At 33.6% G+C, this 18,196-nt stretch overlaps 1 protein-coding gene and 1 pseudogene across 1 annotated transcript; one reads left to right on the top strand and one right to left on the bottom strand.

Moving 5' to 3' along the window:
* Positions 1–2,104: 2,104 nt before the first annotated feature.
* LOC131658232 (double-stranded RNA-binding protein 1-like) lies at positions 2,105–3,861 on the bottom strand (annotated as a pseudogene).
* Positions 3,862–14,936: 11,075 nt separating this feature from the next.
* LOC131655982 (serine carboxypeptidase 1-like) lies at positions 14,937–17,014 on the top strand. Its single transcript, XM_058925774.1, has 7 exons — positions 14,937–15,324; positions 15,400–15,507; positions 15,591–15,865; positions 15,960–16,321; positions 16,441–16,533; positions 16,669–16,774; positions 16,862–17,014. The coding sequence occupies exons 1-7, from the start codon at positions 14,937–14,939 to the stop codon at positions 17,012–17,014; spliced, it is 1,485 nt and encodes a 494-aa protein (XP_058781757.1).
* Positions 17,015–18,196: the final 1,182 nt, after the last annotated feature.

The following is an 18,196-nucleotide window of genomic DNA, read 5'->3' as shown; positions in this document are numbered from 1 at the left end:
TCGTGCTTCTATAGAGGCTTCTGTTCACACTGGTAGGCATTCCCGGGAGGACCCAATGAGTGATCAATGCTCATAGAGTATGTTGACCATGTCGCATATAGATTATGGCAGGGAGAGGTATATATGTTATATTTTATAACTACAAATTATTTATTACTGTTATGTGATGTGTTGAAAGATTATTGATAAATTTTTAACTTTGCTGGTTACATGACCGTCAGCCGCTGAAAGGTTATTGATGGTTGAAGTTGTGAGTGGGATGTGTGTTAGTCAGAAGAGCCTGTGAGAAGACGGTGGCGGTTGAGGCTAGCCCACGTTCTCCTAGAAACTAAGGGTGTGATGATGATTGAAAAGATTTTCACGTGGATTTTGAGGAGACGTTTGAGAAAAGCGTCATAATGACCAAGACGTCACAACAGTTGAAAAGTTTATGGCGTCAAAAAGAGCTTTCAAAATATACCTTTTCTTCAGTATGTTGAAAATGATATTTTTTGGGGGAAATTTGTTAGCTGGGAGTTTCGACGCCAAGCTGAGTTTGACATGATAAGTACAAAGGAAATATGTTTGAAGATGTTCTAAGTTTTCGACAGAAAAGCTTGTTGGAAAGTTTCCAATCAAAGTCGTCCTTGTAGGAGTGGGAAAAGTTAGATAGGACTTAAAAATATTTTCTAAGTTTAAGTAACAATTCGACGAACATTAAATTACGTTCGACGAAGAATTTTGAATTTGAATAAGAGATAACTGTTTTTCATCCTTATTCAGTTTCGAAGAGGAGACACATGTAATCTGAAGACGAAAGGAAGACATGCCGAGCAAACGTGTCCCCTTCTGGTAGAAAGACCTTTGATTCGTAGTTATTTCAACTTAGTATATATAGGAACTGGATTGTCTGCCATTATGGCGCGAACTGCAGAGTGACTTTTAACTATTGCAGACCACATGATAAATCTAAAGCTTCAAATTATGCCAGGTGTCTTTTGGTTTAACAAGAAACACATAGAATAACATTTTACGCGCTTAAGTCAGAGAATCTGCTTCCGTATATATAGGGGTCTTAGTATTAGGATTTCTGGGTGTTCATTCATTTCACAAAATCTCACAAATACTCAAAGTATTTGCTGAATTGAGAAAAGAGTTATTGAGAATGTACGTGTAAAAGCACCCTCTTTACATTCCAATTTATAGTTTATTTTACATTTCCAAAATTTACCTTTCATTGCAATTTAGTTTAAAAGTACTTTTATTGCATTTCCTTTACATTATGCAAGGTTACATCATTCGAAACAAACAATTTCTAAACTATGAATGTTGTCGAAGTGTTCTACATACAAGAAAACATGGGTTTTCCCGCTTTGACTGAGTTTGAGTTCGGGTTTGGGTTTTCCCCGATTAGAAAACATGGGGATGGGTCGGGTAATGAAGACACTAGTACCCACCCCGAACCCGCCCCGTTTATTTCAATATGTACATTATTATTTATATTTCATAATTTATATTATTAAATTGTGGTTAATGTTTTAATAATTTGATTTGTATTTATTATTTTAAATATTTGAAATATATGTATGAAATTTTTTGAGATTGTTTTATTTTGTTATTTATAATGTAATTTGATTTTTGAAAAAATAAATATTTTTATTAAAAAAATTGATTTTACGAAATACATGGTGGCGGGGCGGGGATACCCGAACCCAACCGAACCCGTTAAGGACGGGTTTGGGTTTTAATTCCCCATCCCCGTTTGGGTTTGGGGCGGGTAATGGGGATTGATTGAAGATTCGAATTTGGGTTTGGGGAGGTAAAAACTGTCCCGACCCGCCCCGTTGTCATGCCTAAAGATAAGTTTTGTTTTTTAACTTGCAGTCCTATTTTGATGTGTACTATGACAATAAACAAAATCAAATTATACTCGATAATATCCAAAATATTCAAATCAATCTTTTTAGAAGAATCAATTTTGTCTCTCTTGAAACTGAATTCAAACATAAACAATATTTAAATAAGTCATCTAGAGTTTAACTTGAACCCAAATAGCAACATACATTTAACATCATGTTTTCTAATACTTGAAACCAAAGTCATACATGAAACTTTTTCACAAGAATCAAACCTCTTTGTCATTTGGACATTCCAAGCTCGCTGCAATCCATTTATCGCCACCAATAGGCACAATTGTAATTCCCTCAGGAAAAATAATATTCGGAAAATTTGTGTACACCTTGAACCTGTTACCAAGTAAATAACTACTTGTATCTGGAGTCTTTACCTTGTTGGACTCAGAAACCGTTACAGGAGGAAGTTTATAATTATGCGAAGATGAAGAGCCCATGTTGCTTATCTTTATTTTTTTGTTAGGAGGCAGAGGAAAAGATCCATTATGCATGCCATTTTGTAACATCTCCTGATCCAAAAGTTCATCTGTTAGAATAAACAGAAAGTTATTAACATGTTCAATGGTTAGTCTATTACACCTTTAAAAAAAGTAAAATATTTCATGATGATTATTGATAAGGAAGATATGTGTTTGGATGAAGATTAAGAAACAAACCTTCAGAGTTAAGAATCCGCTTGGATTTAAGAATGTTTGATTTATCAGTTGATTGTATTGCCGGGTTTTCTTTGGTAGAGGAAGAAAAAGAAGCATACATATTTAGTCCACCTGTGTAGGACAATTACATTATCAAAGCATAATCATATTCATAGATATTGTTTTAAGGCAAAGTTAAATGAATGAACTTACACTCTTGTAAGGCAATGTAAGCAATCTTGGCAGCATCATGTTCGGCCTGTTTTTTGGATCTAGATGCCTTTCCATGAAATTCTACACCCTCTACTTCCACAGTCGAGAAAAAAGTTGGCATATTCGACGAATGAGACTCAGTAGTTATATATATTGGTTTCGAAAAACCTTCTGTCTGTGTTAATTCAAGCAGTAAACTCTTGGCGGGACAAGAATCATCCTGAATAAATTGAATACAAAATCAAAATTCAGTTTGAACTATATTAATGCAGATTGATCATAGGCCATGAAGTGGATACTTGCCTTCTTAAACAAGTCGGCTGAAATTGGCAGTTCCATCAAAGCTACTTTTGCAGCAGCCTGCTCTGCCTCTTTTCTTGTGTTGAAAAATGTTTGGCTGTCAAATGATTTCCCACCAATTACAACAGAAGCCTTGAAGCGAATGTCATGAAGTAGCCCCTCATTTTGAATTGTATAAACAGGTTGCTCGAGATTGTTCTTTCGAGCATAGTTTTGCAACTGCTGTTTGCTCAAACGAGCCGTCTCTGAAAGAATGAGTTCATTATTTTTGTTAGATAATGTTTAGACAGAAAAGAATAGTAACAAGATTTTCAACAATTTGCAAACACATTAGTGAGTAAAGTGAAAGAAATTGTTTACCAGTCCTAATAACTGGAGTCTCTTGAGATTTGGCAGCTTCAGCTTCAACTTCCTCTCTTGGACCATATTCATTTGTTGTTATGGAAGAGCCTGCATTGAAGTTATGAAAAATATATTAGTTATCATAATACCAAACGTTTCAACTACAAGATCTTCATATCATTTCCAAAGCAAGATTTAAAAAAACAAACATTTTTTTAAGAAAACAAAGCAAAGTTAAAATGAGAAAGAAGTAGAGTACGAGATGATGGAGAAGATAAGTTGAGAAAAGCACTCTTAGCAGCTTGGTTTTGAGCTTCTTTTGATGAATTGAAAGTATCAGAAGAAGTAAAAGTAACACCATTGACAAAAACAGAAGCCTTATAGATTGGCTTGTTTTGAGGACCATCATACATGACAGAGTATTTTGGCAAACTCCACTTTCTCTGGTGGCATAGCTGTTGTAGCTGTGTCTTGTACATTTTCACTCTCACTATAGAATGAAATTGAAAAGTAAAGCCAATGTAAACTATATATATTACATATTGGTTAAATTTACATGATATGATATACGGTTACATGCAGCAGAAGAAATGCCTTGGGCGTGAAGGGTCATGAAAAAGTGGAAGATAGTGTTGGTACAAGTACTATCTTGAAGCCTGTTGTGTGTCTATTGTATTTTTGTCTTGTGGTAGTTTACAACATTTAGAAAACTAGCACAGTCATACCATACATGTTCTGCATAGTTTTCTTTTGGATGTATACTCATGCATTCCACAAGTAAAAAAAGTATACTCATGCAAAAGTAAAGTGGACTACAAATCATGATAAAGATTTACAATACAGTTTAACTATGAAATTTGCACACTTTTAGAATTAGTTGTGTAGCAGATATCTCTGGTATAACACGTGTCAAAATCCTGGATTTTTTCATTGTAGACAAATAATTAATTTCATTTAATATTCCTATAAATTTAAATTTGTTTTTTGTATACCTCTGATAATATTCTCTCTCACAATAAATAAATGTACAGATGAAATTTACCATTCAAGTTAGTCAATGTTTCTTATAAATGGACTAAAAAAATGGACACTTTTTTCTCTTATCAAAGATTGACTAACTTGAGAATTTTAGACTTAAACTCAACTAACATTGTTGAACTTATGCCTTACACATCAAGTAACAGAATTGTAACTACCTACAACCGGCACTTATGAAGCAAATCACCCTGATCCAAGTTATTATGAACAGTTAGTGACATTTGAATTACAATCATAGGTTGCTAACAGTTTGTTAAAAGTTAGTTAGAAGTCTCTATGGCTACATATACTATAATGTAACTAACTTCTCATTTCAATGCAAATCAATCTTCTTCCTGATCCCTCTCAAATCGCGGGAAATGTGTACTATGTCCATTCCTCCAATGGACCTTCTTCAGTGGCTATTAAACTAGTTTTGAATCATTCAAATTACCATGTTTGGAATCAATCCATGAGGAAAACTCTTGGTAGCAAGAAGAAATTCAAATTTGTTAAGGAATGATAGCAATCCCTTCTGAATTCGATTCAAATTTCAGAGCATGGAGTCACTGCAACATGCTTGTTCATTCTTGTATCATAAATTCAGTTGAAGATTCCGTTGGAACAAAATTGTTTTATACCATATCCTTTAGGTTTTGATGACAACAAAGTATTTAAAGAACAATTAGGAAGACTGATGTGTGTTCAAGTGTGCAAGTACAAAGGTTAATATATTGATTGAAAATTAGTTTTAAAACTGCACTAAACATTCTAAGAGAAGCTCTTAAGATGAATATTTTGAAGATCAGACTCTGAAGAATTAACTTCTGATCGAGTCATCTTCTAATGATCAGAACCTGAAGACTTCAGACTCTGATCAATTCAGCTTCTGAAGATCAAGTCAGCCTCTGAAGAGTCAGAGTTTGAAGGACCAAAAGCTAAGACTCAGAATTTGAAGGGCCAGAACCTGAACCCAATCAAAGCTCAAGAACTGGGGAATTCCTGACAGGTCATTATTAGACTCTGAGGTCAATTTGTCCTGTTTTAGTCACGTGAAGACTTAGCAGAAAGTTGCAGAAGCCTGAAGATTTACAACTGATAATTCCTTTTGTATCAAAGAAGTTTTAAATGGGATTGCAACAGCATTAACCATACCAGTAAGCTTTACAACGAATTTGTTGATGCTTCTCTTAAAGACTCTCTTGTGCTTGAAGTTCTCTCCAATGACTCTTTCATGGAACTCTATAAAAGGAGCTAAAGATTTGGAGAAACACACAACCCTGCGCCTTGACAAGAACAGGGAAGTTACTTTCTCAAAACAAAGAGCACAAGCTAAATTAGAACTTCTTACCAATTGTATATTCTTAGAAGTTCTTAAGTTTTAGAGTTTTCTGGATTGTATTCTGTTTACACCTCTGATTGTATATCAAGTTTAATTATCAGTCTATCATTATCATTTATCTGCTAGATAGATTATAGGAAGTCTCTTGCTTGTGTGCTTGAGCATTTGGAAGTCTCTTGCTTGTGTGTTTGATCATTTGGAAGTCTCTTGCTTGTGTGCTTGAGCATTGAAGTCTCTTGCTTCTGTGCTTGAGCATTGAAGTCTCTTACTTGTGTGTTTGGACATTGGAAGTCTCTTACTTGTGCGCTTGAGCAACTTGTAATTAGATTTGGTTATAGTGAAAATCTCGTAGAAGTGCAAGGGGGCCGGACTACTACTGATTTGTAGGAGGAATCAGGATAATTGCATGTGTGTTGTCTTGTTCTCTTATTTATTTCTGATCAATACTATTCACTGCTATCACTATCAAATTCTGACTTAGATTTCGTCCTTGTGACCAGAATCTAATAAGAGATTTAAGGAGAAAAGGAAGTAAAAGTCAACACAATTCAACCCCTCTTCTTGTGTTTTTCTCACCTTAAATTGACATTAGAGCACAGTCCGCACATCAACACTTAACAGTGGTATAGAAAAGATCCTAAGAGAACAACATCATGGTTGATCCTGAAGTTATTAACAATGTTGATCCAAGTACATTTGAGAAAAAAATTATATTTTCAAACCACCAACATTCAGTGGAAATTCTACTGAGTTTGAGTGGTGGAAAAGCAAGATGTATACTCACGTCATAGGTCTCGATGATGAGTTATGGGATATTCTTGAAGATGTAATTGATTTTTCAGTTGATCAAGTAGATATGTTGGATGATAGAAAGAGCCTATCACTTGCTCAGAAAAAGATATATAGAAAGCACCACAGAGTTAGAGGAATCTTGATAGATGCTCTACCTCATTATGAGTATCTAAAGATTCCTGATAATTCTATTGCCAAAACTATCTTTAAATCTTTGTGTGCTACCTCTGAAGCAAATCAACAAGTTAAAAAGGATAAGTCAAACCTTTTGGTTCAACAGTATGAGCTACTCAAAATGCAAGAGGATGAAGATATTGAAATCATGTTCTAAAGGTTTCAAGTTCTTGTATCTGGTCTTCAAGTGTTGAGCAAAAGTTATACTATTGTTGTTCATGTCAAGAAGATTATAAGGAGTTTTCCTACCAAGTATAGACCTAAGGTGTCTATTAATCAAGAAGATAGAGACTTAAACAACATAATTTTATAAAGCTTAATCTGTAATCCCCAGAGTTATGAAATGGAGTTGATTAGATATCAACCTGTTCAAAAGTCAAAGTCTCTTGCTTTAAAGTCTATTGATTATTATGATAAATATTCACTAATGAGGAAATCTAAAGAACGTACTCATAAAGAAGGTTTTGAAAAAGAATCAGAAGATGAAGAAATGACATTCATTATCAAGAGATTTTAGTATATGGCCAATAAGAAGAATAGAAGATTCTCAAGTAGAGGCATTGGCTTCAGAGGAACAAACTCTAGAATCAACAAAGATGATCAGAAAGGATGCTTCAACTACAAGAAGTTTGGTCACTATATTGCAGAATGTTCAGAGCTGCAGAATAACCATCCAAAGAAATGAAGCTTTCAAAAGAACATAGTCATAAACAAGGTCAAGAAAAGTATCATGGCAACATGGGATGAACTTGACAAAGAGGAAAAATCTGACAAAGAGGAAGAATTTCACAAAGATGATGAAGATACATTTTAGAACTAACCCTAAAGGGCCCATCACATTATGGGTTTCTAAATCTGAAATTGATTTTGTTGCAGATATGCTTAAAGGGATGAGCAAAGCAATAGTCCTGGTACCTGGGCAGTGGCTACTCATGACATATTATAGGAGAAAACCATATGTTCCAAACCCTCACTTTAAAAGAGGGTGGAAATGTGGGATTTGGAGGAAACCAAAAAGGCAAGATCATTGGTATGAGTACTATTGGTAACTAATCTATCTCTATCAATAATGTTTGGCTTGTATATGGACTTAAACATAACCTACTTAGCATAAGTAAATTTTATGACAATGGTTATGAAGAGATGTTTAATAAGAACATCTATACAATTATTAATATTTCTGACAAATCCATAGTGTTCAAAGGTAACATGAAAGACAATATTTATAAAATTATTTTTTTTCAAAATCAGCTGATCAGAATGTGATTTTCCTTCTATCAATGAGTGATGAAAAATAGCTCTAGCACAGAAGGTTATGTCATGCTATCTGGATATTAATCTCTAAGCTCAACAAGTTGAAACTTGTTAATGGTTTTTCAGACCTTATTTATCACTCAAATGTGAAGGATAGAAAAACACTTAGAAAAGGGGGGGGGGGGGGGGGGGGTTGAATAAGTGTGACTTTAAAAACTCTTAAGATAAAAACAATTGCACAATGATTTTTATCCTGGTTTGTTGTTAACGAAACTACTCCAGTCCACCCCCTTAGAGTGATTTACCTTACCTGGATTTAATCCACTAATCAACCTTGATTACAATGGTTTTCCACTTAGACACCTTCTAAGTCTTCTAGAGTATTCTGATCACACCTTGATCACTCTAGGAACCTTTTACAAATTAATGTAAACAAATTCTTACAAGAGTATTACAATGCTTCTTAATAAGCTATAATCACAACTGTGATATTTCTCTTAAGTTCTAACTTAAATCTCACTAAGATATTACAAAAGTAATGTGAGGTTGAAGATGAAGTTTGAGAGCTTTTGAATTTGACAGCGTTTCTGTATTTTTGCGCAAGAGTTGTGTATTCAGCTTCTCATCAGAACTTCTATTTATAGGCGTTTTGAGAAGATGACCTTTGGGAGCATTTAATGTGTTGCGTGATCCGTACATCATTGCATTTAATGTTTCACTCTTTTGTCAACTACCTCGAGCCTTGCTTTTCCTGCTTTAACTGACTTTGCCTTTAATAGCTTCTAACGTTCCTTTTGTCAGTCAGCGTAGCCTGCCATCTTGTACTTGCTTCTGATCTGATCTTTGTAGATACAACATTTGAATATCAGAGTCATTCAGCTTGGTGCAGAGCATCTTCTTGTCTTCTGACTTTGAAGTGCTTCTAGCGGGATACCATAAGAACTTCAGTGCTTCTGCTTCTGAACTCAAGTTCTTCTGATGCTTCAATAGACCATGTTCTGGTTCTGCTTGACCATCTTCAGATGTCTTGCGAGAGCATGTTCTGATGTTGCATACTTGAACCTTCTGAGTCAGTGCTTATTGCGCTGAATTGTGCATACTCATCATGTATTTCCTGAAATGGAAAATGCATAGGATTAGAGTACCACAATGTCTTATACAAAATTCATATACATTGTTATCATCAAAACTAAGAATATTGATCAGAACAATTCTTGTTCTAACAAAATGCTCTCTGTGGATCATGTCAAGTAGGAAAAATCTCTAAAACCTCTTTTAAACCAAAGAACATTGTCTCTACCTCCAGACCTTTAGAGATGCTTCACATTGACTTGTTTGGTCCTATTAGTATTGCATCAATCAATGAGAAGAAATATGGACCAGTCATAGTTGATGACTACAACAAATGGACTTGGATTATATTCCTTAGATCCAAATATGAATCATATGATGTATTCATCATCTTCTACATACAAGTACAAAATAGAAAAGATTCGAAAATCTTGAAGATCAGAAGTGACCTTGGGGGAGAAATTGAAATAGCCATTTGAAATTTTTTGTGAAAAACTTGGAATTATCCATGAGTTCTCTTCTCCTAGAACTCCACAACAAAATGGATTTGTAGAGGGAAAGAATCAATATTTTCAAGAAATTGCTAGAACCATAATCCATGAAAATAATTTACCAAAGTACATGTCAGCAGAAGCTGTCAACAGTACATGTTGTGTTCAGAATAAAATATATATTGAACTTATTATGAAAACAAATCATATGAGCATTTCAAGGGAAGAAAGCCAGGCATTTCTTATTTTTATAAGTTTATTGTACATGTTACATTCTTAACAACAAAGTCTATCATAAGAAATTTGATGCCAAAGCTCAGAAGGGTATCTTTTTAGGATACTCTGAAAGGCATACAGAGTGTATAACTATGATACCAAAATGTTTGAAGAGTTAATACATGTCAAATTTTATGACAAAGATCCTAACACTAAAATGTCAGAGCTTAATGAGAATTTTGCAGAATCCCAAGTATCTGAAGACACGTCTGGCACTATTTGTTCCATAATTTCTCAACCTATAGTAGTTAACTGTTTAGAAACTACTTAAATCCCAAAATTTGTGTGCTTAGAAGCTATTCAACTGTTAGAAGATGGTTGTGCAAAAGGTGATCCAACTTCTGAAGCTCATCCAGATGAAGAAGCTATTGAACAAGCTCATGTTGGTTCCCAAGATGAAACACAATCCAAGAGCTTCTTCATGATAAATCTTCACATCCACAAGAATTAATCATTGGAAATAAGGATAATCTTAGGAAGACAAGATCTGCATTCAGAGCATAACACTATATGCTAGGATTTATCTCCATGATTAAACCCACTTTTATTGATGAAGCATTATCAGATGATTGATGGATTGTGGCAATGCAAGAAGAGCTGAACCAGTTTCAAATGAATGATGTTTGGGATTTGGTAGCCAAACCTCATCAGAAGAACATAATTGGAATAAAATGGGTATTAAAAAACAAGCTCAACGAACAAGGAGAAATTGTAAGGAATTAAGATAAACTAGTAGCTCAGGGCTACTGTAAACAAGAAAGTATAGATTTTTTTTAAACATTTGCACTTGTTGCAAGGTTAGAGGAAATCAAACTACTTTTTTCTTATGCTACTAATCATAATATTATCTTATATGAAATGGATGTCAAAAGCGCATTTATAAATGGTGTGATTTTTGAAGAAGTGTATGTCAAACAACCTCCTAGATTTGAGGATTATATCCATCCGGAATATGTTTTTAAACTTAAGAAATCTATATATGGACTCAAACAAGCTCCTAGAGCTTGGTATGAGAGACTGATCAATTTATATTAAAAATGATTTTAAAAATGATGTTTGGGATTTGGTACCCAAACCTCATCAGAAGAACATAATTGGAATAAAATGGGTATTCAAAAACAAGCTCAACGAACAAGGAGAAATTGTAAATAATTAAGATAAACTAGTAGCTCAGGGCTACTGTAAATAAGAAAGTATAGATTTTTTTTAAAACATTTGCACCTGTTGCAAGGTTAGAGGAAATCAAACTACTTTTTTCTTATGTTACTAATCATAATATTATCTTATATGAAATGGATGTCAAAAGCGCATTTTTAAATGGTGTGATTTTTGAAGAAGTGTATGTCAAACAACCTCCTAGATTTGAGGATTCTATCCATCTAGAATATGTTTTTAAACTTAAGAAATCTCTATATGGACTCAAAGCTCCTAGAGCTTGGTATGAGAGACTGATCAATTTATATTAAAAATTATTTTTAAAAGGGTCAAGTAGACACTACACTATCCGAAAAGACACTGAAAAATGAAATCTTGATTGTTCAAGTATATGTAAATGATATTATTTTTTGTTATACTAATGCTACTCTTTGCAAGGAATTTTTGAAGACTATACAGGTTGAATTTGACATGAGTATGATGGGAAAGGTAAAGTTCTTCCTTAGAATTCAAATCAACCAATGTAAGGATGAAATATATGTTCATAGACCAAATATACAAAGGAACTTATGAAGAAATTTAAGTTGGATGACTGGAAAATCATGACAACTCCTATACGTCCATCCTGCAATCTGAGCAAAGAGGATAGCAACACCAAGAATTGTCAAAATATGTATAGAGGTATGATTGGTTCCTTATCTTACCTAACAGTTTCTAGGCTTGTTATCTTATTTAGTGTCTGTTTGTGTGCAAGGTTTTAGTCAGGTCCTAGAGAAACTCACTTTACTGCTGTTAAGAGGATATTTAGGTATCTGAAGGGAACAACTAATTTAGGATTGTTTTACAAGAAATATCTAGACTATAAGCTAGTTGGATTCTGTGATGATGACTATGTTGGGGGATAGAATTGAAGGTCTCTAAAAGATGTCCCCTTGTGCCATCGCTCAACAAAAGCAAACAGAAGTGAAGCGTCAAACATGGTTAATGAGCAGGCGGTGAACTCTAGGAGACCAAAATCAACAACAATACCCTTGACCTGCTCAGGCATCGAACGGAGTGGGAAGTTCTTCATCTTCGAACTGTGGGATGTCATCTTCAGCGGCTGACGGTCCCGTAACAAACAAGGTTAAATTTTTTAAGTAAACTTTCAACACATCGTAGAACACTAATAAATAATTTGTAGTTAAACATAAAACATATATACTTCTCCCTGCCATGATCTGTATGCTTCATGGTCAGCATACTCCGTGCGTACTGATAGATCACTGGGTCCTCACGGGAACGCCCCACAAGTGTGAATAAATGCCTTTGTAGAAGCACGAGTCGTATCATTTTTATTAGTAGGAGTATCATCAGCGTCAATAAGAGGTATGAGAGCCACCTCCACATCTGTAACCAAGACAGAAACTTCTTCAGCAATAGGAACCTCCTATTGCTCGAGAGATTTCAAAATTTTTAGTGAATTTGAAAATGGTAGAAATTTTGAATTGATATATTATGGTCTTTTCATTCAATTTTTTTTGGGGGGGGGGGGGGGTGTCAAGTTCAACTTGGGGTGACAAGTTAAATCTTTTCCAAGTTAGACTTTAAATTCTTGAGAATCTCTTTATACACCCATATAGGGTGAAAAACACCTCTGAAAACCTCAAAATACCCTTCATATATATATATATATATATATATATATATATATATATATATATATATATATATATATATATATATATATATATATATATATATATATATATATATATATATATATATATATATATATATATATATATATATATATATATATCCGAATTCACCCAAAAGAAATTTGGGATATTGGTTAATTTGGATATGCATATCCGAATTAACCAATATCCCAAAAAAATTTTGATTTTATTTTGAAAAGATATTTATTTATAATTTAATTAAGGTGAGTTATTATTACTAAAGAATAACTTAAATACAAATTGTTATAAATAAGGAATAAAGAGATTAAATAAAATTTTAATTTTATAATAAATAGTCTTGTGGTCCCTGTAAGTTAGCGAGTTTTTGTGATTAGTCTATAAATCTTTTTTTCCAGGTATGAGTCCTTATATCTCAGGTTAGTGCTGCATTTAGTCCCCGACGTTAGTCTTCTTTTAAAAAAATGCTGAGTTGGCAAACGACGTTGATGTGGAATGTCATTTATTTTTTATTTTGTTTAATATTGTGAAGACGTGGATTCAATACGTGGGAGGATGATTTAAAGGAGGACTAAATGGATAAAAAGACACCATTTGCTTCATCTTCTTCTTCAAAAAAAAATTGTGTAAGTTGCTGTGTTTTCCTTTTATGTATCATGACAACATCATCTGTAGGCAATTGCTCGGAGTCTCAGATCCCAGTTTGTGGTTGCAATAGGGCAATGCGGATGTTCACCTCAAATTCAAGGGAAAACCCTAAACGAAGATTTTGGAAATGTGTGAATTCGGGTAAAATGTCAACTTGCAACCTATTCTTGTGGGATGATGAACTTCAGGGCAGCATATCAAGTGAACATAAAATCCAATTGGTTGCAATTGTTCAGAAGTTGTAATGAAATTAAGTTCCATTATCAAAGAGGTTGAAGCTAGGGAAAAACAAAACGCGAAATTGAAGTTGGAAAACGAAAGGAAGAATGCCAATTTGTTTAAGATGTTATTGATTTTGTCATGGGTTTTGTTCTTTGCTTACCAGAAATGGTAGTGAATTCCATGTTCATGGTGAATATAATTTTTATGTTTTAGTCCCTATAAGATTTTTAGTTGTTTGATTCTATCCTTGTATTGTTAGATTTATGTTAGGTTCCATACACAATATTAAACAAAATAAAAAATAAATGAAATTCCACATCAGTGATATTTGCCAACTCAGTCTTTTTTTAACAGAAGACTAACGTCAGAGACTAAATGCAACACAAACATGAGATATAAGGATTCAGACATGAAAAAAAGATTTAGGGACTAATCGCAAAAACTCGCTAATTTACAGGGACGAAAACACTATTTAAGCCTAATTTATTTATCACAATTTTTTTTAAATTATAAAAGTAATTATTTTTTAAATGACTACAACATTATGCATTATAATTAATGAAATAATCATGTTAAAAATATCTTCCTATTAGCATTGCAATTTCTAGTTTACATTAGCTTTTTTTTATTTAATTAATTTTATATGAATATAACGTGTTGATTTAAATATTTAATAGGTTGATATTATTATTATTATATCTTGATTATAATGATATATATATATATATATTTAATTATATATTTTGATTAGTACAATTAATTATATTATTAATACAATTGATTCACTTTGATTTTAATTTTTTAATAAATATTGGGTTATTTCAAAAATGTATCTCCGAAAAATTTCAATTTTAAAAATTGGGTTATTTTAGAAATGCATATTATGAATTTGGTGCATTCAGAGATGTTTCTCCGAAATATGGGGACAAAGAAAGAATTTAGCCATAGATCCCTAAAAAAAAAGTATATGGATGTATAAAGAGATTCTCTAAATTCTTTGAACAAGTAAAACGTTCCCATAGTAAGCATATTTCCACCACTATAACTAACCCAATTACAGAAGCTCTCAGAAACTAGGATGGAGATACAGTACAACTGCATAAACCATAGCAATAAGTTATAGGAACAAAATATATCCCATTAACTTTCAATTGTTAATAACAAAGTGATAAATTGTAAAATAATTTCACATGGTTCTAGAGAAGTGGAAACAAGGAAAATCCATTACATTCAACTATTCAAGGAGAAACTAAATGAAATCAGCCGGCTAATCTTTACATAGTAATGTTCAATAATATGTTGTAACTCTTTTGTTTCTTTCACATCTCTCCATCCACAACAAAACAACTTCTACAAGATTTGCCAATGTTTTTCATCTATAAATACTTAGAAAGTAGAAACTTATGATATATAGAAACCAAGTTGAGAACAAGATGAAGAAGGTTTCTCTTTATGCTTGTTTATTACTCAACTTGACTCTTTTGGCTATTGTTCCATATAGCAAGGCTAGTCAAGCTGATAAACTTGATGAGTTGATTCTGTCTAGAAGCTCACAGAATCCTCCCAAGACTTTTACTTGGGCAGCTGAAGATGCATTGCAAACACAGTCTTCTTCATCTGCTTATGTTGTACCTCCTCAAGAGGAGCAAAGGCTAGCTGACAAGATTGTCACATTGCCTGGTCAACCCTATGGAGTTAATTTTGATCATTACTCTGGTTATGTCACAGTTGATCATGAGACTGGAAAAGAACTTTTCTATTATTTTGTGGAGTCTCCCTCTAACTCTTCCGATAAACCTTTAATATTGTGGCTCAATGGAGGTAAAAACAGTCTAACAAACTGCTTTATGCGAATAAATTTTGTTCTTTTATGACGATATTGTTTAAAACATGCAGGACCTGGTTGTTCTTCACTAGGGTATGGAGCCTTTGAGGAGCTAGGACCCTTCAGAATCAACTCTGATGGAAAAACTCTATACCGTAATCCATATGCTTGGAATGAAGGTGACACAATCATCAATACAATTAAATTTTTTCTTCTTGAGACATGAATATCTTACCAACTTATATCATTGTGAAATATGCAGTTGCAAATATACTTTTCTTGGAATCTCCAGCAGGAGTAGGCTTTTCCTACTCAAACACCGCTTCTGACTATGAAAAATCAGGAGATAAGACAACTGCCAAGGATGCCTATATCTTCCTAATCAACTGGTTGGAGAGATTTCCAGAGTACAAAACAAGAGATTTTTACCTAACTGGAGAGAGTTATGCTGGCCACTATGTTCCTCAGCTTGCATCCACTATTCTTTACAACAATAAGCTCTCTAACCAAACCATTATTAACCTCAAAGGCATTTCTGTATGTTGTTCAAACTTCATACAAACTGATAATGCAATATAATTCACAGTCACATATGTCTAACTTTCTTATCTTGTATTTAAAAAAATTTCAGATAGGAAATGCTTGGATTGATGATGCTACAAGTTTAAAAGGGCTATTTGATTACTTTTGGACTCATGCTTTGAACTCAGATCAAACTCATGAGTTGATCGACAAGTACTGTGACTTCACTTCCGAAAATGTTTCAGCAATATGTGTCAATGCAACCACAAAGGCCTTAATCGAGAAAGGAAAAATAGATTTCTATAACATCTATGCTCCACTTTGTCATGATTCTTCTCTCAAAAATGGCTCAACTGGTTATGTAAGCAATGAATTTGACCCTTGTTCTGATTACTATGGTATTGCCTATCTAAATACACCAGAGGTCCAAAAGGCTCTTCATGCAAAACCTACAAATTGGACCCATTGCACGTAAGTAATCCATAATCCCTTTTAAGAAACCGCAAAATAGTACTGTTTATTTTGACACCTTTATAACCTTATTTTTCTATGCTAATCAAGGATGTGTTTTTTTTTATGACAACTCGCAGTCGTGTTATTCATACCTGGAAAGACAGTCCAGTTACCATCCTTCCCACCATCAAGTACCTCATTGACAGTGGCATTAAATTATGGATATACAGGCAAGCTCAATTTCATAATATATAACAAAGTGTTAAGACCGCAATGAAAATTTGAATACACAATAACAAATATAATACCATGTAGACTATTGTTGAGAATAATGAGATGTTGCGTTTTCGTATTATCTATTACAGTGGTGATACAGATGCAAGGGTACCAGTTACATCTTCAAGATATTCAATCAACACTCTTAAGCTTCCTATCAACTCTGCTTGGCGTCCATGGTACTCCGGACAAGAGGTACTGAAATTAGTCTATTTAGTACTTTTCTTCTAGAGCAAGTAATATAAGTATTTTAGAATTGTGACCAAATTATGATAATGACAGATTGGAGGATATGTTGTGGGATACAAAGGACTGACATTTGTGACAGTAAGAGGAGCAGGACATCTTGTTCCAAGCTGGCAGCCGGAACGAGCTTTGACTTTGATCTCATCATTCATCGATGGAATTCTGCCACCTGTTTCACCATCAAACTAATGGCTTATAAGTTCTAAGCATGATCCATGTTTCAATTTACTTTCTTGAAATGCACTTTGTGCCTAATCTACTAGTTAGATTGTAATAAAAAAAACTAGTTTCAACTTTCAATTAAATGTTTTTTAGTATCAATTGATTTTAATGTGATGGCAATATTATAAGATCTCCCTTGTTGTGAGAGTGTTTCATGTTTTTGTTTTTTATGTCGCATCTGTATGAATCAGATTAATTGAAATACAATGACACTTGTATTAAATTTGTAGATTATGGAATGGTGACTTATAGAGTGTTTGGAACCACTTTAAAACTACAGGCTCCAATGTATATGCTAAGCTTGGAAACTATAAGATTAATGCAGCTTAACTAAAATTAAAGTTTGTTACAGTAGTTACAACTGTGTAACTGTTAAACTAATGATGAATTATAATAAAACTAACATCACCATTACTTAAACAGTCTCGCACAAGCTGAAGCATGGTAGATATTAATCATGCTAAGCTTGGAAACAAAGGTTTGAAACTTTGGTGTATGTGGTGCTATCACATCCAAGAACAAGTGCTCTACGACAAGTAATATGGATATCCTTGAGCAAGTACAACAACCATATAAGCTCAGATATAGACTTTCTAGAATCAATGCAATCAGGGGCGGATGTATAGCCCAGCCAGCCCGGGCACGCGCCCGGGCTCAACCCCTCCTTTCGTTGTATACTCCCCCACTTAATAGTAGATTTTTAGACAATACCAGAGGCAAAATTAATAATTTTTAAACAAAATATAGGGCAAAATTAGTAAAAACAGGGGGCAAAATTTTTAGACAAAATCAATGGAAATTTTTTTAGACAAAATCAAGGGCAAAATTAATAGAAACAGGTTATAAAATTAGTAAAAATAAAGTGTAAAATTTTTGCCCAGGCTCCCTAAAATTTCTGGCTCCGCCACTGAATGCAATCGACCCAATCTACAACTCTGACTGTTTAGGAAAAAGAAGTCTTTTGTCTAGACTCTGTTGAAGGTACCTAATAACTCTGCAAACTGCTTCATATTGTGCCATGGTAGAAATATGAAAAAAATTGACTTAATTGTTGGTGTTAGAATCATGAATACTAGCCATGATTCTCTCGAATCTATGGAGAAAGTATGAATAGTATTTTATTGATCTTTGAATTACATTAGATCAGAT

Source organism: Vicia villosa, linkage group LG3 (genome assembly GCF_029867415.1).
Source record: "Vicia villosa cultivar HV-30 ecotype Madison, WI linkage group LG3, Vvil1.0, whole genome shotgun sequence".
NCBI lineage: Eukaryota > Viridiplantae > Streptophyta > Magnoliopsida > Fabales > Fabaceae > Vicia > Vicia villosa.
The sequence above is the reverse complement of the archived record's forward strand: the minus strand, read 5'-3'. Positions and strand labels throughout refer to the sequence as shown.